General features: G+C 40.1%; 1 protein-coding gene across 1 annotated transcript in view; it reads left to right on the top strand.

Moving 5' to 3' along the window:
- Window positions 1-21,287, top strand: part of heatr6 (HEAT repeat containing 6) — a 98,399-nt gene that overhangs the window by 34,132 nt on the left and 42,980 nt on the right. Inside the window, exons 11-15 of the mRNA XM_065024037.1 lie at window positions 718-817; window positions 895-1,250; window positions 4,954-5,076; window positions 5,162-5,248; window positions 7,029-7,163. Coding sequence (XP_064880109.1) covers window positions 718-817; window positions 895-1,250; window positions 4,954-5,076; window positions 5,162-5,248; window positions 7,029-7,163 — 801 coding nt within the window. The remainder of the gene's footprint in view (window positions 1-717; window positions 818-894; window positions 1,251-4,953; window positions 5,077-5,161; window positions 5,249-7,028; window positions 7,164-21,287) is intronic.

Consider the following 21,287-nt stretch of genomic DNA (forward strand, 5'->3'; position numbering starts at 1 on the left):
TCAGATCATCAAGGTGACTCTCTCAGATCATCAAGGTGACTCACTCTCTCAGATCATCAAGGTGACTCACTCACTCAGATCATCGAGGTGACTCACTCACTCAGATCATCGAGGTGACTCACTCTCTCAGATCGTCGAGGTGACTCACTCTCTCAGATCGTCGAGGTGACTCACTCTCTCAGATCGTCGAGGTGACTCACTCTCTCAGATCGTCGAGGTGACTCACTCTCTCAGATCGTCGAGGTGACTCACTCTCTCAGATCGTCGAGGTGACTCACTCTCTCAGATCGTCGAGGTGACTCACTCTCTCAGATCGTCGAGGTGACTCACTCTCTCAGATCGTCGAGGTGACTCACTCTCTCAGATCGTCGAGGTGACTCACTCTCTCAGATTGTCGAGGTGACTCACTCTCTCAGATCGTCGAGGTGACTCACTCTCTCAGATCGTCGAGGTGACTCACTCTCTCAGATCGTCGAGGTGACTCACTCTCTCAGATCGTCGAGGTGACTCACTCTCTCAGATCGTCGAGGTGACTCACTCTCTCAGATCGTCGAGGTGACTCACTCTCTCAGATCGTCGAGGTGACTCACTCTCTCAGATCGTCGAGGTGACTCACTCAGATCGTCGAGGTGACTTACTCAGATCGTCAAGGTGATTCTCACACATTACTCCACACTGATTATCTGTGACCGTTTGACCTGTGTGTGTGTGTTTCAGTGCCTGGCTCACCTGGTGTGTAATGCTCCCTATAACCGCCTGAGACCCGGCCTGCTCAGCCCGCTGTGGAGACAGATACAACCCTACCTCCGACACAGAGGTACACACCACACACACACACACACCTACCTCTGGCACCAGTCTGTGTGTTCTTACAGACTTTGTGTTCTCTCCTAGACGTGAACGTGCGGGTGTCTGTTCTGACACTGTATGGAGCGTTGGTGTCGACCCAAGCCCCTCTTTCTGAGGTACAGCTACTCCTTACACACACCTCGCAGGAGACGGGGCTGAGCTGGAGGCAGAGGGAGGGCTTTTCCTCACCTCACACTCCACCCTCCCACAAATACCACAACTCACACACACCTCGGGGCTCACATACTCCAGGAGAGGAGGAGCCAGGCGTGCCCTGGCTGCTGCAGCTGTGTGTGTCGCTTGTCACTCAACCCAAAGACGACCAATCAGACAGCGAGGGTCCAGGAGGAGGAGGGGCTACAGCTCTAGAGCCCTCCCCAGTCCGCCTGGAGGCCTTACAGGTCAGAAAGACATTTCGCCTATTTAGCGTCGGTAGGTGGTTAGTTCGTAGCTAGCTAGCATCAGTAGATTGTTAGATTGTAGCTAGCTAGCGTCAGTAGATGATTAGTTCGTAGCTGGCTAGCGTCAGTAGATGGTTAGTTTGTAGCTAACTAGCGTCAGTAGATGGTTAGATTGTAGCTAACTTGCGTCAGTAGATGGTTAGTTCGTCGCTGGCTAGCGTCATTAGATGATTAGTTCGTCGCTGGCTAGCGTCAGTAGATGGTTAGATTGTAGCTAGCTAGCATCAGTAGATGGTTAGTTTGTAGCTAACTAGCGTCAGTAGATGGTTAGTTTGTAGCTAGCTAGCGTCAGTAGATGGTTAGTTCGTAGCTAGCGTCAGTAGATGGTTAGTTCGTAGCTAGCGTCAGTAGATGGTTAGTTTGTAGCTAGCTAGCGTCAGTAGATGGTTAGTTTGTAGCTAGCTAGCGTCAGTAGATGGTTAGTTCGTAGCTATCTAGCGTCAGTAGATGGTTAGTTTGTAGCTAGCTAGTGTCAGTAGATGGTTAGTTTGTAGCTAGCTAGCGTCAGTAGATAGTTAGTTTGTAGCTAGCTAGCGTCAGTCGATGGTTAGTTAGTAGCTAGCTAGCGTCAGATGGTTAGTTTGTAGCTAGCTAGCGTCAGTCGATGGTTAGTTTGTAGCTAGCTAGCGTCAGTCGATGGTTAGTTTGTAGCTAGCTAGCGTCAGTCTGGTTAGTTTGTAGCTAGCTAGCGACAGTAGATGGTTAGTTTGTAGCTAGCTAGCGTCAGTAGATGGTTAGTTTGTAGCTAGCTAGCGTCAGTCGATGGTTAGTTTGTAGCTAGCTAGCGTCAGTCGATGGTTAGTTTGTAGCTAGCTAGCGTCAGTCGATGGTTAGTTTGTAGCTAGCTAGCGTCAGTCGATGGTTAGTTTGTAGCTAGCTAGCGTCAGTCGATGGTTAGTTTGTAGCTAGCTAGCGTCAAAGCTAAAATACCACCCCTGCAGGATTAACGACTAAACTAGTCCCTGTCTACCCAATGGCAGTTCCGTTATTTCTTGCCCCTCCACTGAGCTAGGGACTACTCCCCAAACTCAATAGTAAGGGCCTTACAGTAGTGGGTTATCCCATTTAGCCTAGAAGAAGTCTCAAAAAAATAAAGGCTGGTTCATTGTAAGAAAGTTTATTTTCCAATGCTTCTGTGAAATGAGGCCAGTGCTTTTATGAAGCACTCGTTTCCTAAAATGATGTCTCACTCTTTCTACAGTTCTATTGGGTGATCTTAATAAATGTTTTGTTTATAGTGTGAACTATCTTGGGGTCGTGTGATATACGTGAGGGTTGGGGGGGGACCCCCCCTTGCCCTCAGAACAGCCTAATTCGTCGGGGCACAGGGATGCTGGCGAGGACTGGCCACCCCTCAGAGCCTGGTTCCTCTCTAGGTTTCTTACTAGGTTCCTGCCTTTTATAGGGAGTTTTTCCTAGCTGTCTTTCTGTATAGCACTTTGTGACATCGGCTGATGTAAAACGGGCTTTATAAATATATTTGATTGATTGATTAACACACTTCACCCAATGGTGCAAGCAAAACAGACTCATTCTTAACGTGAAAAAACCCAGGAAATGACAAACTTCCGAACTAAAAAAGACGACACCAGACCTATCCACATGGTCTCAGAACAGATAGAATCAATTGAGCAGTACAAATATCTTGGAACTATAATTGACTCCAAATGCTCCTGGACTGCAAACACACAACAGATATACAAAAATGACAACGCCTGTATTTCATGAGGAGATTAAATAAATTATCAGGTCAATAAAAGAAAATCAACCATATTTTACACATCCTTTGTTCAGTGGTTTGGCTTTCTGTTTCCAAGCCTGGTTCAATCAACTATCCATCGCAAATGAAAACCAACTAGAGAGTACTAGCTCCTACCATCACTCTCAGCCAGGAGTACCAGCTCCTACCATCACTCTCAACCAGGAGTACCAGCTCCTACCATCACTCTCAACCAGGAGTACCAGCTCCTACCATCACTCTCAACCAGGAGTACTAGCTCCTACCATCACTCTCAACCAGGAGTACCAGCTCCTTCCGTCACTCTCAACCAGGAGTACCAGCTCCTTCTGTCATTCTCAACCAGGAGTACCAGCTCCTTCTGTCACTCTCAGCCAGGAGTACCAGCTCCTTCTGTCATTCTCAACCAGGAGTACCAGCTCCTTCTGTCACTCTCAGCCAGGAGTACCAGCTCCTTCTGTCACTCTCAGCCAGGAGTACCAGCTCCTTCTGTCACTCTCAACCAGGAGTACCAGCTCCTTCTGTCATTCTCAACCAGGAGTACCAGCTCCTTCTGTCACTCTCAACCAGGAGTACCAGCTCCTTCTGTCACTCTCATCCAGGAGTACAGGCTCCTTCTGTCATTCTCAACCAGGAGTACCAGCTCCTACCGTCACTCTCAGCCAGGAGTACCAGCTCCTACCGTCACTCTCAGCCAGGAGTACCAGCTCCTACCGTCACTCTCAGCCAGGAGTACCAGCTCCTACCGTCACTCTCAGCCAGGAGTACCAGCTCCTACCGTCACTCTCAGCCAGGAGTACCAGCTCCTACCGTCACTCTCAACCAGGAGTACCAGCTCCTTCCGTCACTCAGACGGGGCTGTGATTTAGAATACAAACTGACAGACGGGGCTGTGATTAGAATACAAACTGACAGACGGGGCTGTGATTAGAATACAAACTGACAGACGGGGCTGTGATTAGAATACAAACTGACAGACGGGGCTGTGATTAGAATACAAACTGACAGACGGGGCTGTGATTAGAATACAAACTGACAGACGGGGCTGTGATTAGAATACAAACTGACAGACGGGGCTGTGATTAGAATACAAACTGACAGACGGGGCCGTGATTAGAATACAAACTGACAGACGGGGCTGTGATTAGAATTAGAATACAAACTGACAGACGGGGCTGTGATTAGAATACAAACTGACAGACGGGGCTGTGATTAGAATACAAACTGACAGACGGGGCTGTGATTAGAATACAAACTGACAGACGGGGCTGTGATTAGAATACAAACTGACAGACGGGGCTGTGATTAGAATACAAACTGACAGACGGGGCTGTGATTAGAATTAGAATACAAACTGACAGACGGGGCCGTGATTAGAATACAAACTGACAGACGGGGCTGTGATTAGAATACAAACTGACAGACGGGGCTGTGATTAGAATTAGAATACAAACTGACAGACGGGGCTGTGATTAGAATACAAACTGACAGACGGGGCTGTGATTAGAATACAAACTGACAGACGGGGCTGTGATTAGAATACAAACTGACAGACGGGGCTGTGATTAGAATACAAACTGACAGACGGGGCTGTGATTAGAATACAAACTGACAGACGGGGCTGTGATTAGAATACAAACTGACAGACGGGGCTGTGATTAGAATACAAACTGACAGTCGGGGCTGTGATTAGAATACAAACTGACAGTAATGTCCCAGCAGCTTGATAATGTATTATCTGTGACGAATATTAACCTTGGAAGTTAGAGCACAACCACTGAATAAAAAGTATTATTTTGTATTATTTCTTGGGACAATTTTATTTGATTGGCTTTTCATTTTTTTGAGAACGGCCCAAAAGCAAGCATTTACCGGCTAATGGAAACCTGTGTGTGTGACTGTTAGGTGCTAGCCCACCTGGTGCGTGGTTACTTCCCTCTGTGCCAGGCGTGTCTCTGTGAGCTGGGGCAGGTGAGCGCACGTTGCCTCCGAGAGACAGACCCCTCCATTCAACTACACGGAGCCAAGGTGACACACACTCATCAATGTGCAGTTTGTTTAATTTATTGAATAATGTGGAATAACGAGACAAACATAACATCTCTCTCCGTAGTTACTAGAGGAGTTGGGGACAGGTATCATCCAACAGTACAGACCAGACAACAGCCAGTCAGAGAGCTGCAGGGTCCCCATCTCACAGGTACACCTCTGTCTGGCCCTCTGCCACAACTGTCTGTCTGTTCCCTCAGGTCTGGAGGAAAAGCAAGTCATTTCACTACCCAAGAATAGCAAAGCATCATTTACTGGCTCAAATAGCTGACCAATCAGCCTATTACCAACCCTTAATTTGATCAGATACAATGCTATTTCACATTAAACAAATTGACAACAGACTTTCAGCTTCTAGGGAAGGACACTCAACATGCACAGCACTTACATAAATGACTGATGTTTGGCTGAGAGAAAAACATTTTTAAAAGATTGTGGGGGCTGTGTTAGACTTCATCGGGTGCTTCTTGAAATGGGTTTCCATGGCCGAGCAGCCGCACACAAGCCTAAGATCACCATGCGCAATGCCAAGCGTTGGCTGGAGTGGTGTAAAGCTCGCCGCTGTTGGACTCTGGAGCAGTGGAAATGAGATCTGTGGAGTGATGAATCACGCTTGGCATAGTGCCAACTGTAAAGTTTGGTGGGGGAGGAATAGGGGTCATCGGCTGTTTTTCATGGTTCGGGCTAGGCCCCTTCGTTCAAGGGAAGGAACATCTTAAGGCTACAGCATACAATAACATTCCAGATGACTCTCTGCTTCCACAGTATGGGGAAGGCCTGTTCCTGTTTCAGCATGACAATGCCCCCGTGCACAAAGTGAGGTCTATACATTGTTTTGTCGAGATCGTTGTGGAAGAACTTGACTGGCCTGCACAGAGCCCTGACCTCAACCTCATCGAACACCTTTGGGATGAATTGGAAAGCTGACTGCGAGCCAGGACTAATCGCCCAACATCAGTGACCGACCTCACTAATGCTCTTATGGCTGAATGGAAGTCCCTGCAGCAATGTTCCAACATCTAGTGGAAAGCCTTCTTCAGAAGAGTGGAGGCTGTTATAGCAGCAATGTTCCAACATCTAGTGGAAAGCCTTCCCAGAAGAGTGGAGGCTGTTATAGCAACAATGTTCCAACATCTAGTGGAAAGCCTTCCCAGAAGAGTGGATGCTGTTACAGCAGCAGAGGGGGGGACCAACTCCATGTTAATGGCCATGATTTTGGAATGAGATGATCAACGAGCAGTTGTCCATATACTTTTGGTGATGCAGTGTATGTTATGGTAGAGTAATAATGTATTATGTTGTATGTGATTGGACCCCAGGAAGAATAGCTGCTGCCTTGGCAGGAACTAATGGGGATCCCTAATAAACCCCAGGTAGAATAGCTGCTGCCTTGGCAGGAACTAATGGGGATCCATAATAAACCCCAGGAAGAGTAGCTGCTGCCTTGGCAGGAACTAATGGGGATCCCTAATAAACCCCAGGTAGAATAGCTGCTGCCTTGGCAGGAACTAATGGGGATCCATAATAAACCCCAGGAAGAGTAGCTGCTGCCTTGGCAGGAACTAATGGGGATCCCTAATAAACCCCAGGTAGAATAGCTGCTGCCTTGACAGGAACTAATGGGGATCCATAATAAACCCCAGGAAGAGTAGCTGCTGCCTGTCCAATCACATACAATAGAATAATACATTATTACACACTACCACATGCATGACCAAAAGTATGTGGACAACTGTCTGGCTAACCTGTCTGTCATTCTAACCTGTCTGTCATTCTAACCTGTCTGTCTGTCTGTCTAGCCTGTCTGTCTGTCTAGCCTGTCTCTCTGTCTAGCCTGTCTGTCATTCTAACCTGTCTGCCTGTCTAGCCTGTCTGCCTGTCTAGCCTGTCTGTCTGTCTAGCCTGTCTGTCTAATTGCGTGTGTGCTGCAGGTGGTCCAGTTCTGGGTGGATGTATTGAGTGGTCCGCTGAACGGAGCTCTTCAGAGTCATCAGCATCCTACTCTACAGACCAGCGCCTGTGACACCCTCTCCTCTATCCTACCACAGGCCTTCACACAGCTACCTGTAGGTACCCTCTATCCTACCTTCACACAGCTACCTGTAGGTACCCTCTATCCTACCACAGGCCTTCACACAGCTACCTGTAGGTACCCTCTATCCTACCACAGGCCTTCACTCAGCTACCTGTAGGTACCCTCTATCCTACCTTCACACTGCTACCTGTAGGTACCCTCTATCCTGCCTTCACACAGCTACCTGTAGGTACCCTCTATCCTACCACAGGCCTTCACACAGCTACCTGTAGGTACCCTCTATCCTGCCTTCACACAGCTACCTGTAGGTACCCTCTATCCTACCACAGGCCTTCACACAGCTACCTGTAGGTACCCTCTATCCTGCCTTCACACAGCTACCTGTAGGTACCCTCTATCCTACCACAGGCCTTCACACAGCTACCTGTAGGTACCCTCTATCCTACCACAGGCCTTCACACAGCTACCTGTAGGTACCCTCTATCCTACCACAGGCCTTCACACAGCTACCTGTAGGTACCCTCTATCCTACCACAGGCCTTCACACAGCTACCTGTAGGTACCCTCTATCCTACCACAGGCCTTCACACAGCTACCTGTAGGTACCCTCTATCCTACCACAGGCCTTCACACAGCTACCTGTAGGTACCCTCTATCCTGCCACAGGCCTTCACACAGCTACCTGTAGGTACCCTCTATCCTACCACAATCATTCACACAGCTACCTGTAGGTAACCTCTATCCTGCTTGTTCCTTGGCAGGCACTCAATTTCAAGCTGCTTTATTGGCATGAAAAACATTGTCATTATTGCCATAGCAACAATGTATACATTATACATTGTATTAAAATAAAGAAGAAGAAGAAGAAGAATATAAAATAGTAATTAAGTTAAATAAATAAATACAATACAATTGTAACGGTCAATAGTAGAATTTTTAATTTTTATTTTTTTTATTTAACTAGGCAAGTCAGTTAAGAACAAATTCTTATTTTCAATGACGGCCTAGGAACAGTGGGTTAACTGCCTGTTCAGGGGCAGAACGACAGATTTGTACCTTGTCAGCTCTGGGATTCAATCTTGCAACCTTCCGGTTGTTAGTCCAACGCTCTAACCACTAGGCTACCCTGCCGCCCCTGCATTACTACCACTACCATCATCATCATTACTATCACTACCATCATTACTATCACTACCATCATCATCATCACTACCATCATCATTACTATCACTACCATCATTACTATCACTACCATCATCATCATTACTATCACTACCATCATCATTACTACAACTACCATCATCATCATTACTATCACTACCATCATCATCATCACTACCATCATCATTACTATCACTACCATCATTACTATCACGACCATCATTACTACCACTACCATCATCATTACTATCACTACCATCATCATTACTATCACTACCATCATCATTACTATCACTACCATCATCATTACTATCACTACCATCATCATCATTACTATCACTACCATCATCATCATTACTATCACCATCATCATCATTACTATCACTACCATCATCATCATTACTATCACTACCATCATCATTACTATCACTACCATCATTACTATCACTACCATCATTACTATCACTACCATCATTACATCACTACCATCATACCATCATCATTACTACCCATCATTATCACTACCATCATCATTACTTACCACCATCATCATCATTACTACCACTCATCATTACTACCACTACCATCATCATCATTACTATCACTACCATCATCATCATTACTATCATCATTACCATCATTACATCATTACTACCATCATCATTACTACACTACCATCATTATCATCATTACTACCACTACTATCACTACCACTACCATCATTATTACATCATTACTATCACTACCATCATCATTACTATCACTTACTACCACTCCATCATTACTCATTACTACCATCACCATCATCATACTATCACTACCATCATTACACCTTACCACTACATCATTACACTTTACCAGTCAGCAGCATTACTACATCATCATTACTACCATCATCATCATTACTACCACTACCATCATCATCATTACACCACTACCATCATCATTACTACCACTCCATTACTAACTACCATCATTACTATCACTACCAATCATCATTACTACCACTACCATCATCATTACTACATCATCATTATCACTCACCATCATCATCATTACTATTACACTACCATCATCATCATTACTACCACTACCATCATCATTACTACCACTACCATCATTACTTCACTACCATCATCCGGACTACCACTACCAGAGGCTACCATCATGGTTACTATGACTACCATCATCATTACTATCACTACCACTACCATCATCCTACTACCACTACCATCATTACTTTACTATCACTCCATCCATTATTATTCATCATTACTACCACATCATTACAGATCACTACCATCATCATCATTACTACAGTACCATGATCTCACTACTGATCATTACTACCACTACCATCAACTACATCATCATCATTATACTAGGGAGGCATCAGGCCAGACATTATGGATGATCACATCATTAGTGCCCTTGTCACTTACTGTAGGGATTACTTTATCCATCATTCAGATCACTCATCATCATCATTACTACCATCCATCATCATACTACCACTACCATCATTATCATTACTACCATCATTACATCACTACCATCATTACTACCACACATCATTACTATATTACTATCACTACCATCATCATCATTACTACCACTACCATCATCATCATCACTACTACCACTACCATCATTACTACCATACATCATCATCATTACTACCACTACCATCATCATTACTCACTACCATCATCATTACTACCATCATCATCATTACTACCACTACCATCATCATCATTACTACACTACCATCATCATCATTACTACCACTACCATCATCATCATTACTACCACTACCATCATCATCATCATTACTACCACTACCATCATCATCATTACTACCACTACCATCATCATTACTACTACCATCATCATTACTATCACTACCATCATCATCATTACTACTACCATCATCATTACTACTACCACTACCATCATCATCATTACTACCACTCCATCTACCATCATCATTACTACCACTACCATCATTACTACCACTACCATCATCAACTCACTACCATCATCATCATACATTACCACTACCATCATCATCATTACTACCACTACCATCATCATCATTACTACCACTACCATCATCATCATTACTATTACTACCATCATTCATTACTATCACTACCATCATCATCATTACTACCACTACCATCATTACATTACATCATTACTACCATTCACCATCATCATCATTACTACCACTACCATCATCATCATTACTACCACTACCATCATTACTACCACTACCATCATTACTACATATTAATCATTTAGGTGGGGTCATCATACCATCATTACTACCACTTATTACCACTACCATCATTACTATCCTACCATCATTACTCCACTGGATCATTACTACCATCCACCATCATTACTACACTACCATCATTATTACTACCATCATCCTATCACTACCATCATCATACTACCTTAAATCATTACCATCACTATTACTACACATTCATACACTAGGGATTGCGGGCCATATTACTATCACTGGATCATTACTATCACTACCATTGTTCCACTATCATCATCATTACTATCACTATCATCACTTACATCATTACTATCACTACCATCATCATCATTACTACCACTACCATCATCATCATTACTACCTCACTACCATCATCATTACCAGACTACCATCATCATTACACCACATCATCATTACTATCACTACCATCATCACTCATCATTACTATCACTACCTATCATTCCTTACTACAGGTGGGTCATCATACTACCACTACTATCATCACTACCATCATCATCATTACTACCACTACCATCATCATCATTATCATACTACCACTACCATCATCATCATTACCACCACTACCATCATCATCATTACTATCACCATATTACCATCATTATCTCACCACTACTCATTACTACCACTACCATCATCATTACTACCATCATCACATTACATCACCACTACCACATCATCATTACTACCACTACCATCATTACTCATCATCACCACTTCACATACCACTACCATCATCATTACTACCACTACCATCATCATCATTACTATCACTACCATCATCATCATTACTACCACTACCATCATCATTACTACCACTACCATCATCATTACTATCACTACCATCATCATCATTACTACCACTACCATCATCATTACTACCACTACCATCATCATCATTACTACCACTACCATCATCATTACTACCACTACCATCATCATCATTACTACCACTACCATCATCATCATTACTATCACTACCATCATCATTACTATCACTACCATCATTACTACTATCATCATTACTACCATCATCATCACTACTACTACCATCATCACATACCATTACTATCACTACCATCATTACTATCACTACCATCATCATCATTACTACATCATTACTACCACTACCATCATCATCATACTACCACTACATTCATCATTACTATTACTACCATCATCATCATTACTACCACTACCATCATCACATTCACTACCACTACCATCATTACTATCACTACCATCATTACTACCACCACTACCATCATTATCATTACTACCATCATCATCATTACTATCACTACCATCATCATTACTATCACTACCATCATCATCATTACATTACTACTACCATCATCATCATACTACCACTCCATCATTACTACACACTACCATCATTACTACCATACCATCATTACTATCATACTACCATCATCATCATTACTACCATCATCATACCATCATCATCATTACTACATCATTACTATTACTACCATCATTACTATCCACTCATCATTCACCACTATCACTACCATCATTCATTACTACCACTCATCATCATCATTACTATCACTCACCATCATCATCATTACTACCACTACCATCATTACTACCATCATCATTACCACTACATCATTACTACCACTACCATCATTACCATCATCATCATTACTACCACTACCATCATCATTACTATCACTACCATCATTCATCACCATCATCATTACTACTATCATCATACCATACCATCATTACTACCATCATCATCATTACTACCACTACCATCATCATTACTATCACTACCATCACCATCATTACTATCACCATCATCATCATTACTATCACTACATCATTACATCATTCATTACTATCACTACCATCATCATCATTACTACCACTACCATCATCATACTTACTACCATCATTATTACCATACCATCATCATCATTACTACCACTACCATCATCATCATTACTATCACTACCATCATCATCATTACTCATCATTACTACCATCATCATCATTACTACCACTACCATCATCATCATCATTACTACCACTACCATACCATCATTACTACCACTACCATCATTACTTACTCATCATCATTACTATCACTACCATCATTACTACCATCATCATCATTACTATCACTACCATCATCATCATTACTACCACTACCATCATCATCATTACTACCACTACCATCATTACTACCACTACCATCATTACTACCACTACCATCATTACTATCATCATCATACTATCACTACCATCATCATCATTACTATCACTACCATCATCATCATTACTATCACTACCATCATTACTACAACTACCATCATCATCATTGCTATACCATCATCATTACTACCACTACATCATTACTACCATCATCCACTACCATCATCATCTATTATCACTATCACTACCATCATTACTATCACTCCATCATTACTACCACTACCATCATCATCATTACTACCACTACCATCATCATCATTACTATCACTACCATCATCACTTACCACTACCATCATCATCATTACTACCACTACCATCATTATTACTATCACTACCATCATTACTATCATACTCACTACCATCATTACTACCACTACCATCATCATCATTACTCATCATCATTACTACCACTACCATCATCATTACTACTCACTACCATCATCATCATCATTACTACACTACCATCATCATCATTACTACCACTACCATCATCATCATCATACCATCATCACTATCACTACCATCATCATTACTACCTACCATCATCATCATTACTACCACTACCATCATTACTACCATACATCATTACACTACACTACCATCATTACATTATCACTACCATCATTACTACCATCATTACTACCATCATCATTACATCATCCATATTACTATCACTACCATCATCATCATTACTACATCATTACATTACTACCACTACCATCATCATCATCATCATCATTACTATCACTACCATCATCATCATTACTATCTACCACTACCATCATCATTACTATTACATCATTACTACCATCATCATTTACTACCACTACCATCATTACATCATCATCATTACTACCATCATCATTACTACCACTACCATCATTACTACCACTACCATCATTACTACCATCATCATCATTACTACCATCATCATTACTATCACTACCATCATCATCATTACTACCATCATCATTACTATCACTACCATCATCATCATTACTACCACTACCATCATCATCATTACTACCACTACCATCATCATTTACTACCACTACCATCATCATCTATTACCATCATTACTACATCACCATCATCATCATTACTATCACTACCATCATCATCATCATTACTACACTACCATCATTACTATCACTACCATCATCATCATACTATCACTACCATCATCATCATTACTACCACTACCATCATCATCATTACTACACTACCATCATCATCATTACTATCACTACCATCATCACTATCATCATCATCATTACTACATCATCATCATCATCATTACTATCACCATCATCATCATTACTATCATCACTTACCATCATTACTACCATCATCATTACTATCACTACCATCATTACTACCATCATCATCATCATTACTATCACTACCATCATCATTACTATCACTACCATCATCACTATCACTACCATCATCATCATTACTACCACTACCATCATTACTATCATCCATCATTACTACCACTACCATCATTACTACCACTCCATCATTACACTACCACTACCATCATCATTACTATCACTACCATCATCATTACATTACTACCCATCATCATTACTACCACTACCATCATCATTACTATCACTACCATCATCATTCCATCATTACTACACTACCATCATTACATCATCATTACTACCACTACATCATCATTACTATCACTACCATCATCATCATTACTACTACCACCATCATCATTACTATCACTACCATCATTACTACCATCATCATTACTATCACTACCACCATCATCATTACTACCACTACCATCATCATTACTACCACTACCATCATTACTACCACTACCATCATTACTACCACTACATCATCATTACTATCACTACCATCATCATCATCATTACTACCACTACCATCATCATACACTACTCACTACCATCATTACATCACTACCATCATCATTACTACACTACCATCATTACTATCACTACCATCATCATCATCCATCATCATTACTACCACTACCATCATCATCATTACTATCACTACCATCATCATTACTATCACTACCATCATCATCATTACTACCACTACCATCATTACTACCATCATCATTACTATCACTACCATCATCATTACTACCACTACCATCATTACTACCATCATCATTACTATCACTACCATCATCATCATTACTACCACTACCATCATCATCATTACTACCACTACCATCATCATTACTACCACTACATCATCATTACATCACTCCATCTATCACTACCATCATCATCATTTACCATCATTACATCCATCATTACTACCATCATCATTACTACCATCATATCATCATTACTACCATACCATCATTTACTATCACTACCATCATTACTATCACTCCATCATTACTACCATCATTCATTACTATCACTACCATCATTACTACCATCATCATCATTACATCACTACTACATCACTACCATCATCATCATCATTACCACATTACTATCACTCATCATCATTACTATCACTACATCATCATCATTACTACCACTACCATCATCATCATTACTATCACTACCATCATCATTACTACCACTACCATCATCATTATTACTACCACATTACCATCATCATCATTACCATCATCACTACCACTACCATCATTACTACACACCATCATCATTACTACCACTACCATCATTACACCACTACCATCATCATACTACCACTATCATCATTACTACATTACTATCATCTTACCATCATCATTACTACCACTACCATCATCATACTACCACTACATCATCATTACTACTACTATTATCATCACTTACTATCATCATCATTACTACCACTACCATCATCATCATTACTATTACTACCATCATCATTACTACCACTACCATCATTACCATCATCATCATTACTACCACTACCATCATACTACCATCATCATCATTACTACCATCATCATTACTACCACTCATCATTACTACCATCATCATTACCATCATCACCATCACTACCATCCATCATTACTACCATCATCATCATCATTGCTACCATCATCATCATTACTATTACTACCATCATCATCATTACTATCACTACCATCATCATCATTACTATCACTACCATCATTACTATCGCCATCATCATTACCACTACCATCATTACCATCATTACTATCATACATTACTACCACTCATTACACCATCATCATTATTACTACCACTACCATCATCATTACCACATCATCATTATCACTACCATCATCATCATTACTATCACTACCATCATCATTACTACCACTACCATCATCATTATTACTATCACCATCACTCATCATTACTACCACTACCATCATTACTACCTATCATCATTACTACCACTACCATCATTACTACTACCATCATTACTATCACTATCATCATCATTACTACCACTACCATCATCATCATTCATTACTACCACTTGACCATCATTACGTCACATCATCACCATCATTACTACCATTACTACATCATCATTACTACCACTACCATCATCATTCACTACCATCACTACTATCATCATCATTACTATCACTACCATCATCATTACCACTACCATCATCATCATTACTACCACTACCATCATCATCATTACTACCATCATCATTTACCATCATCATCATCATCTACCACTACCATCATTACTATCATCATTACTACCACTACCATCATCATTATCATACCACTACCATCATCATCATTACTACCATACCATCATCATCACTACCATCATCATCATCATACTATCACTACCATCATTATTACCACTACCATCATCATCATTACCATATCATTACTACCATCATCATTACTATCACTACCATCATCATCATTACTACCACTACCATCATCATCATTACTATCACTACCACTACTACCATCATCATTACTACCACTACCATCATCATTACTACCATCATCATTACTACCACTACCATCATTACTATCACTACCATCATCATCATTACTATCACTACCATCATCATTACTATCACTACCATCATTACTACCATCATCATTACTATCACTACCATCATCATCATTACTACCACTACCATCATCATTACTACCACTACCATCATCATCATTATTACTATCACTACCATCATCACCATCATCATTACTATTTATACACTACATCATCATTACTACCATACCATCATTACTATCACTACCATCATCATTACTACCACACCATCATCATCATTATTACTATCACTACCATCATCATCATTACTACCACTACCATCATTACTACCACTACCATCATTACTATCACTACCATCATCATCATTACTACCACTACCATCATCATCATCATTACTACCACCACTACCATCATCATCATTACTATCACTACCATCATTACTACCATCACTACCATCATTACTACCATCACTACCATCATTACTACCATCATCATTACTATCACTACCATCATCATCATTACTACACTACTACATTACTATCATCATCATTACTACCACTACCATCATCATCCATCATTACTATCACTACCATCATTACTACCATCATCATTATTACTACCATCATCATTACTATACTACCATCATCATTACCACTACCATCATCATCATTACTACCATCATCATTACTACCACTACCATCATTACTACTATCACATACCACTACATTACCATCATCATTACTACCACTACCATCATTATTTACTACCACTACCATCATTACTATCATCATTACTACCACTACCATCATCATACTATCACTACCATCATTACTACCACTACCATCATTACTATCACTACCATCATTACTACTACCATCATCATTACTACCATCATCATTACTATCACTACCATCATTTACTACCATCATCACTACCACTACCATCATTACTACATCATACCATCATCATTACCATCATCATCATTACTACCACTACCATCATCATCATTACTATCATCATTACTATCATCCATCATTACTATCACTACCATCATCTACCATCATTACCACATCATCATCATCTATCACTACCATCATTTACTACCACTCATCATCATCATACTATCATTACTCACCATCATCACTACCATCATTACTATCATCACTACCATCATCATTACTACCACTACCATCATTACTACCATCATCATTACTATCACTACCATCATTACTACCACTACCATCATTACTACCACCATCATTACTACCATCATCATCATTACTACCACTACCATCATTACTACCATCATCATTACTACCATCCATCATTACTATCACTACCATCATCATTACTACCACTACCATCATCATCATTACTACCACTACCATCATCATCACTACCACTACCATCATTACTACCACTCATCTACCATCATCATCATTACTACCATCACTACCATCATCATCATTACTACCACTACCATCATCATCATTACTACCACTACCATCATCATTACTATCATCCATCATTACTACCATCATCATTACCTACCATCATCATTACATACCATCACTACCATCATCATCATACCATCATTACTATCACTCATCATCATTACTACTACCACATCATTACTACCACTACTACCATCATCATTACTACCACTACCATCATTACTACCACTACCATCATTACTATTACTACCATCATCATTACTACCATCATAACTATCATTACATTTATTACTACCATCATTACTATCCATCATCATTACTATCACTACCATCATCACTACCATCATCATTACACTACCATTACATCATTACTATCACTACCATCATCATCATTACTATCACTACCACTACCATCATCATTACTACCACTACCATCATTACTACCATCATCATACTACCATCATCATTACTACCATCATCATCATTACTACCACTACCATCATTACATCACTACCATCACTACCACATCATCATTACTATCACTACCATCATTACTACTACTACCATCATTACTCATCATCATTACTATCACTACCATCATCATCATTACTACCATCATCATTACTACCACTACATCATCATCATTACTACCATCATCATACCATCATTACTACCATCATCATTACTACCACTACCATCATCATCATTACTATCACTACCATCATCATCATTACTACCATCATCATTATCATCCACTACCATCATCATCATTACTACCACTACCATCATCATCTACTACTACCATCATTACTACCACTACCATCATTACTACCATTACTACCATCATCATTACTATCACTACCATCATCATCATTACTACCACTACCATCATCATCATTATTACTACCACTACCATCATCATCATTATTACTATCACTACCATCATCATCATTACTACCACTACCATCATCATTACCATCATCATTACTACCACTACCATCATTACTACCACTACCATCATTACTACCACTACCATCATTACTACCATTACTACCATCATCATTACTACCACTACCATCATCATTACTACCACTACACCATCATTACTATCTACTATCATCATCATTACTATTACTACCATCATCATCATTACTACCACTACCATCATCATCATTATTACTATCACTACCATCATCATCATTACCATCACTACCATCATCATTACTATCACTACCATCATCATCATTACTATCATCATTACTACCATCATCATTACTACCACTACCATCATTACTACCATCATCATTACTACCACTACCATCATTACTATCACTACCATCATCATCATTACTATCACTACCATCATCATCATTACTATCACTACCATCATCATTACTACCACTACCATCATCATCATTACTACCACTACCATCATTACTACCACTACCATCATCATTACTACCATCACTACCATCATCATTACTACCACTACCATCATCATCATTACTATCACTACCATCATCATTACTACCATCATCATTACTATCACTACCATCATCATTACTACCACTACCACCATCATCATTACTACCACTACCACCATCATCATTACTACCACTACCATCATTACTACTACCATCATCATTACTACCACTACCATCATTACTACCATCATCATCATTACTACCACTAGCATCATCATTACTATCACTACCATCATCATCATTACTACTACCACCATCATCATTACTACCACTATCATCATTACTACCACTACCATCATCATCATTACTACCACTACCATCATCATTACTTACTACCATCATCATTACTACACATCATCATTACTACCACTACACTACCATCATTACTATCACTACCATCATTACTACCATCATTACTATCACTACCATCATTACTACCATCAGTACTACCACTACCATCATTACTATCACTACCATCATTACTACCATCATTACTATCACTACCATCATTATCATTACTACCACTACCATCATTACTATCACTACCATCATCATTACTACCACTACCATCATCATCATTACTATCACTACCATCATCATTACTACCACTACCAGCATTACTACCATCATCATCATTACTATCATTACCATCATCATTTACTATCACTACCACTCCATCATCACCACTACCATCATTACTACCATCATCATTACTATTACCATCATTACTACCATCATCATCATCATATTACTATCACTACCATCATCATCATTACTATCACTACCATCATCATCATCTACCACACATTATCATTACATCACTACCATCATCATCACTATCACTACCATCATTACTACCACTACCATCATTACTACCACTACACATCATTACTACCACATCATTACTCACATATACCATCATCATTACTATCACTACCATCATCATCATTACTATCACTACCATCATCACTACTACCATCACTACTACCATCATCATCATTACTTACTACCACTACCATCATTACTACCATCATCATTACTACACTACCATCATTACTACCACTACCATCATCATTACTATCAACTACCATCATCATTATTACTATCACTACCATCATCATCATTACTACCACTACCATCATTACTACCACTATGTTCATTACTACCATCATCATTACTACCATCATCATCATTACTCACTACCACTACCATCATCATCATTACTACCACTACCATCATCATTACCATCATCATCATTACCACTACCATCATTATCATTACTACATCATCATTACTACCACTACCATCATCATCATTACTTCACTACCATCATTACTATCATCATCATTACTATCACTACCATCATCACCATCATACATCATCATCATTACTACCACTACCATCATCATCATTACTACCACTACCATCATTACTACCACTACCATCATTACCATCATTACTATCATTACATATTACTACCACTACCATCATCATACCACTACCATCATACATCATCATTACTACCA

This window comes from Oncorhynchus nerka, linkage group LG10, assembly GCF_034236695.1.
Source record: "Oncorhynchus nerka isolate Pitt River linkage group LG10, Oner_Uvic_2.0, whole genome shotgun sequence".
Lineage (NCBI taxonomy): Eukaryota > Metazoa > Chordata > Actinopteri > Salmoniformes > Salmonidae > Oncorhynchus > Oncorhynchus nerka.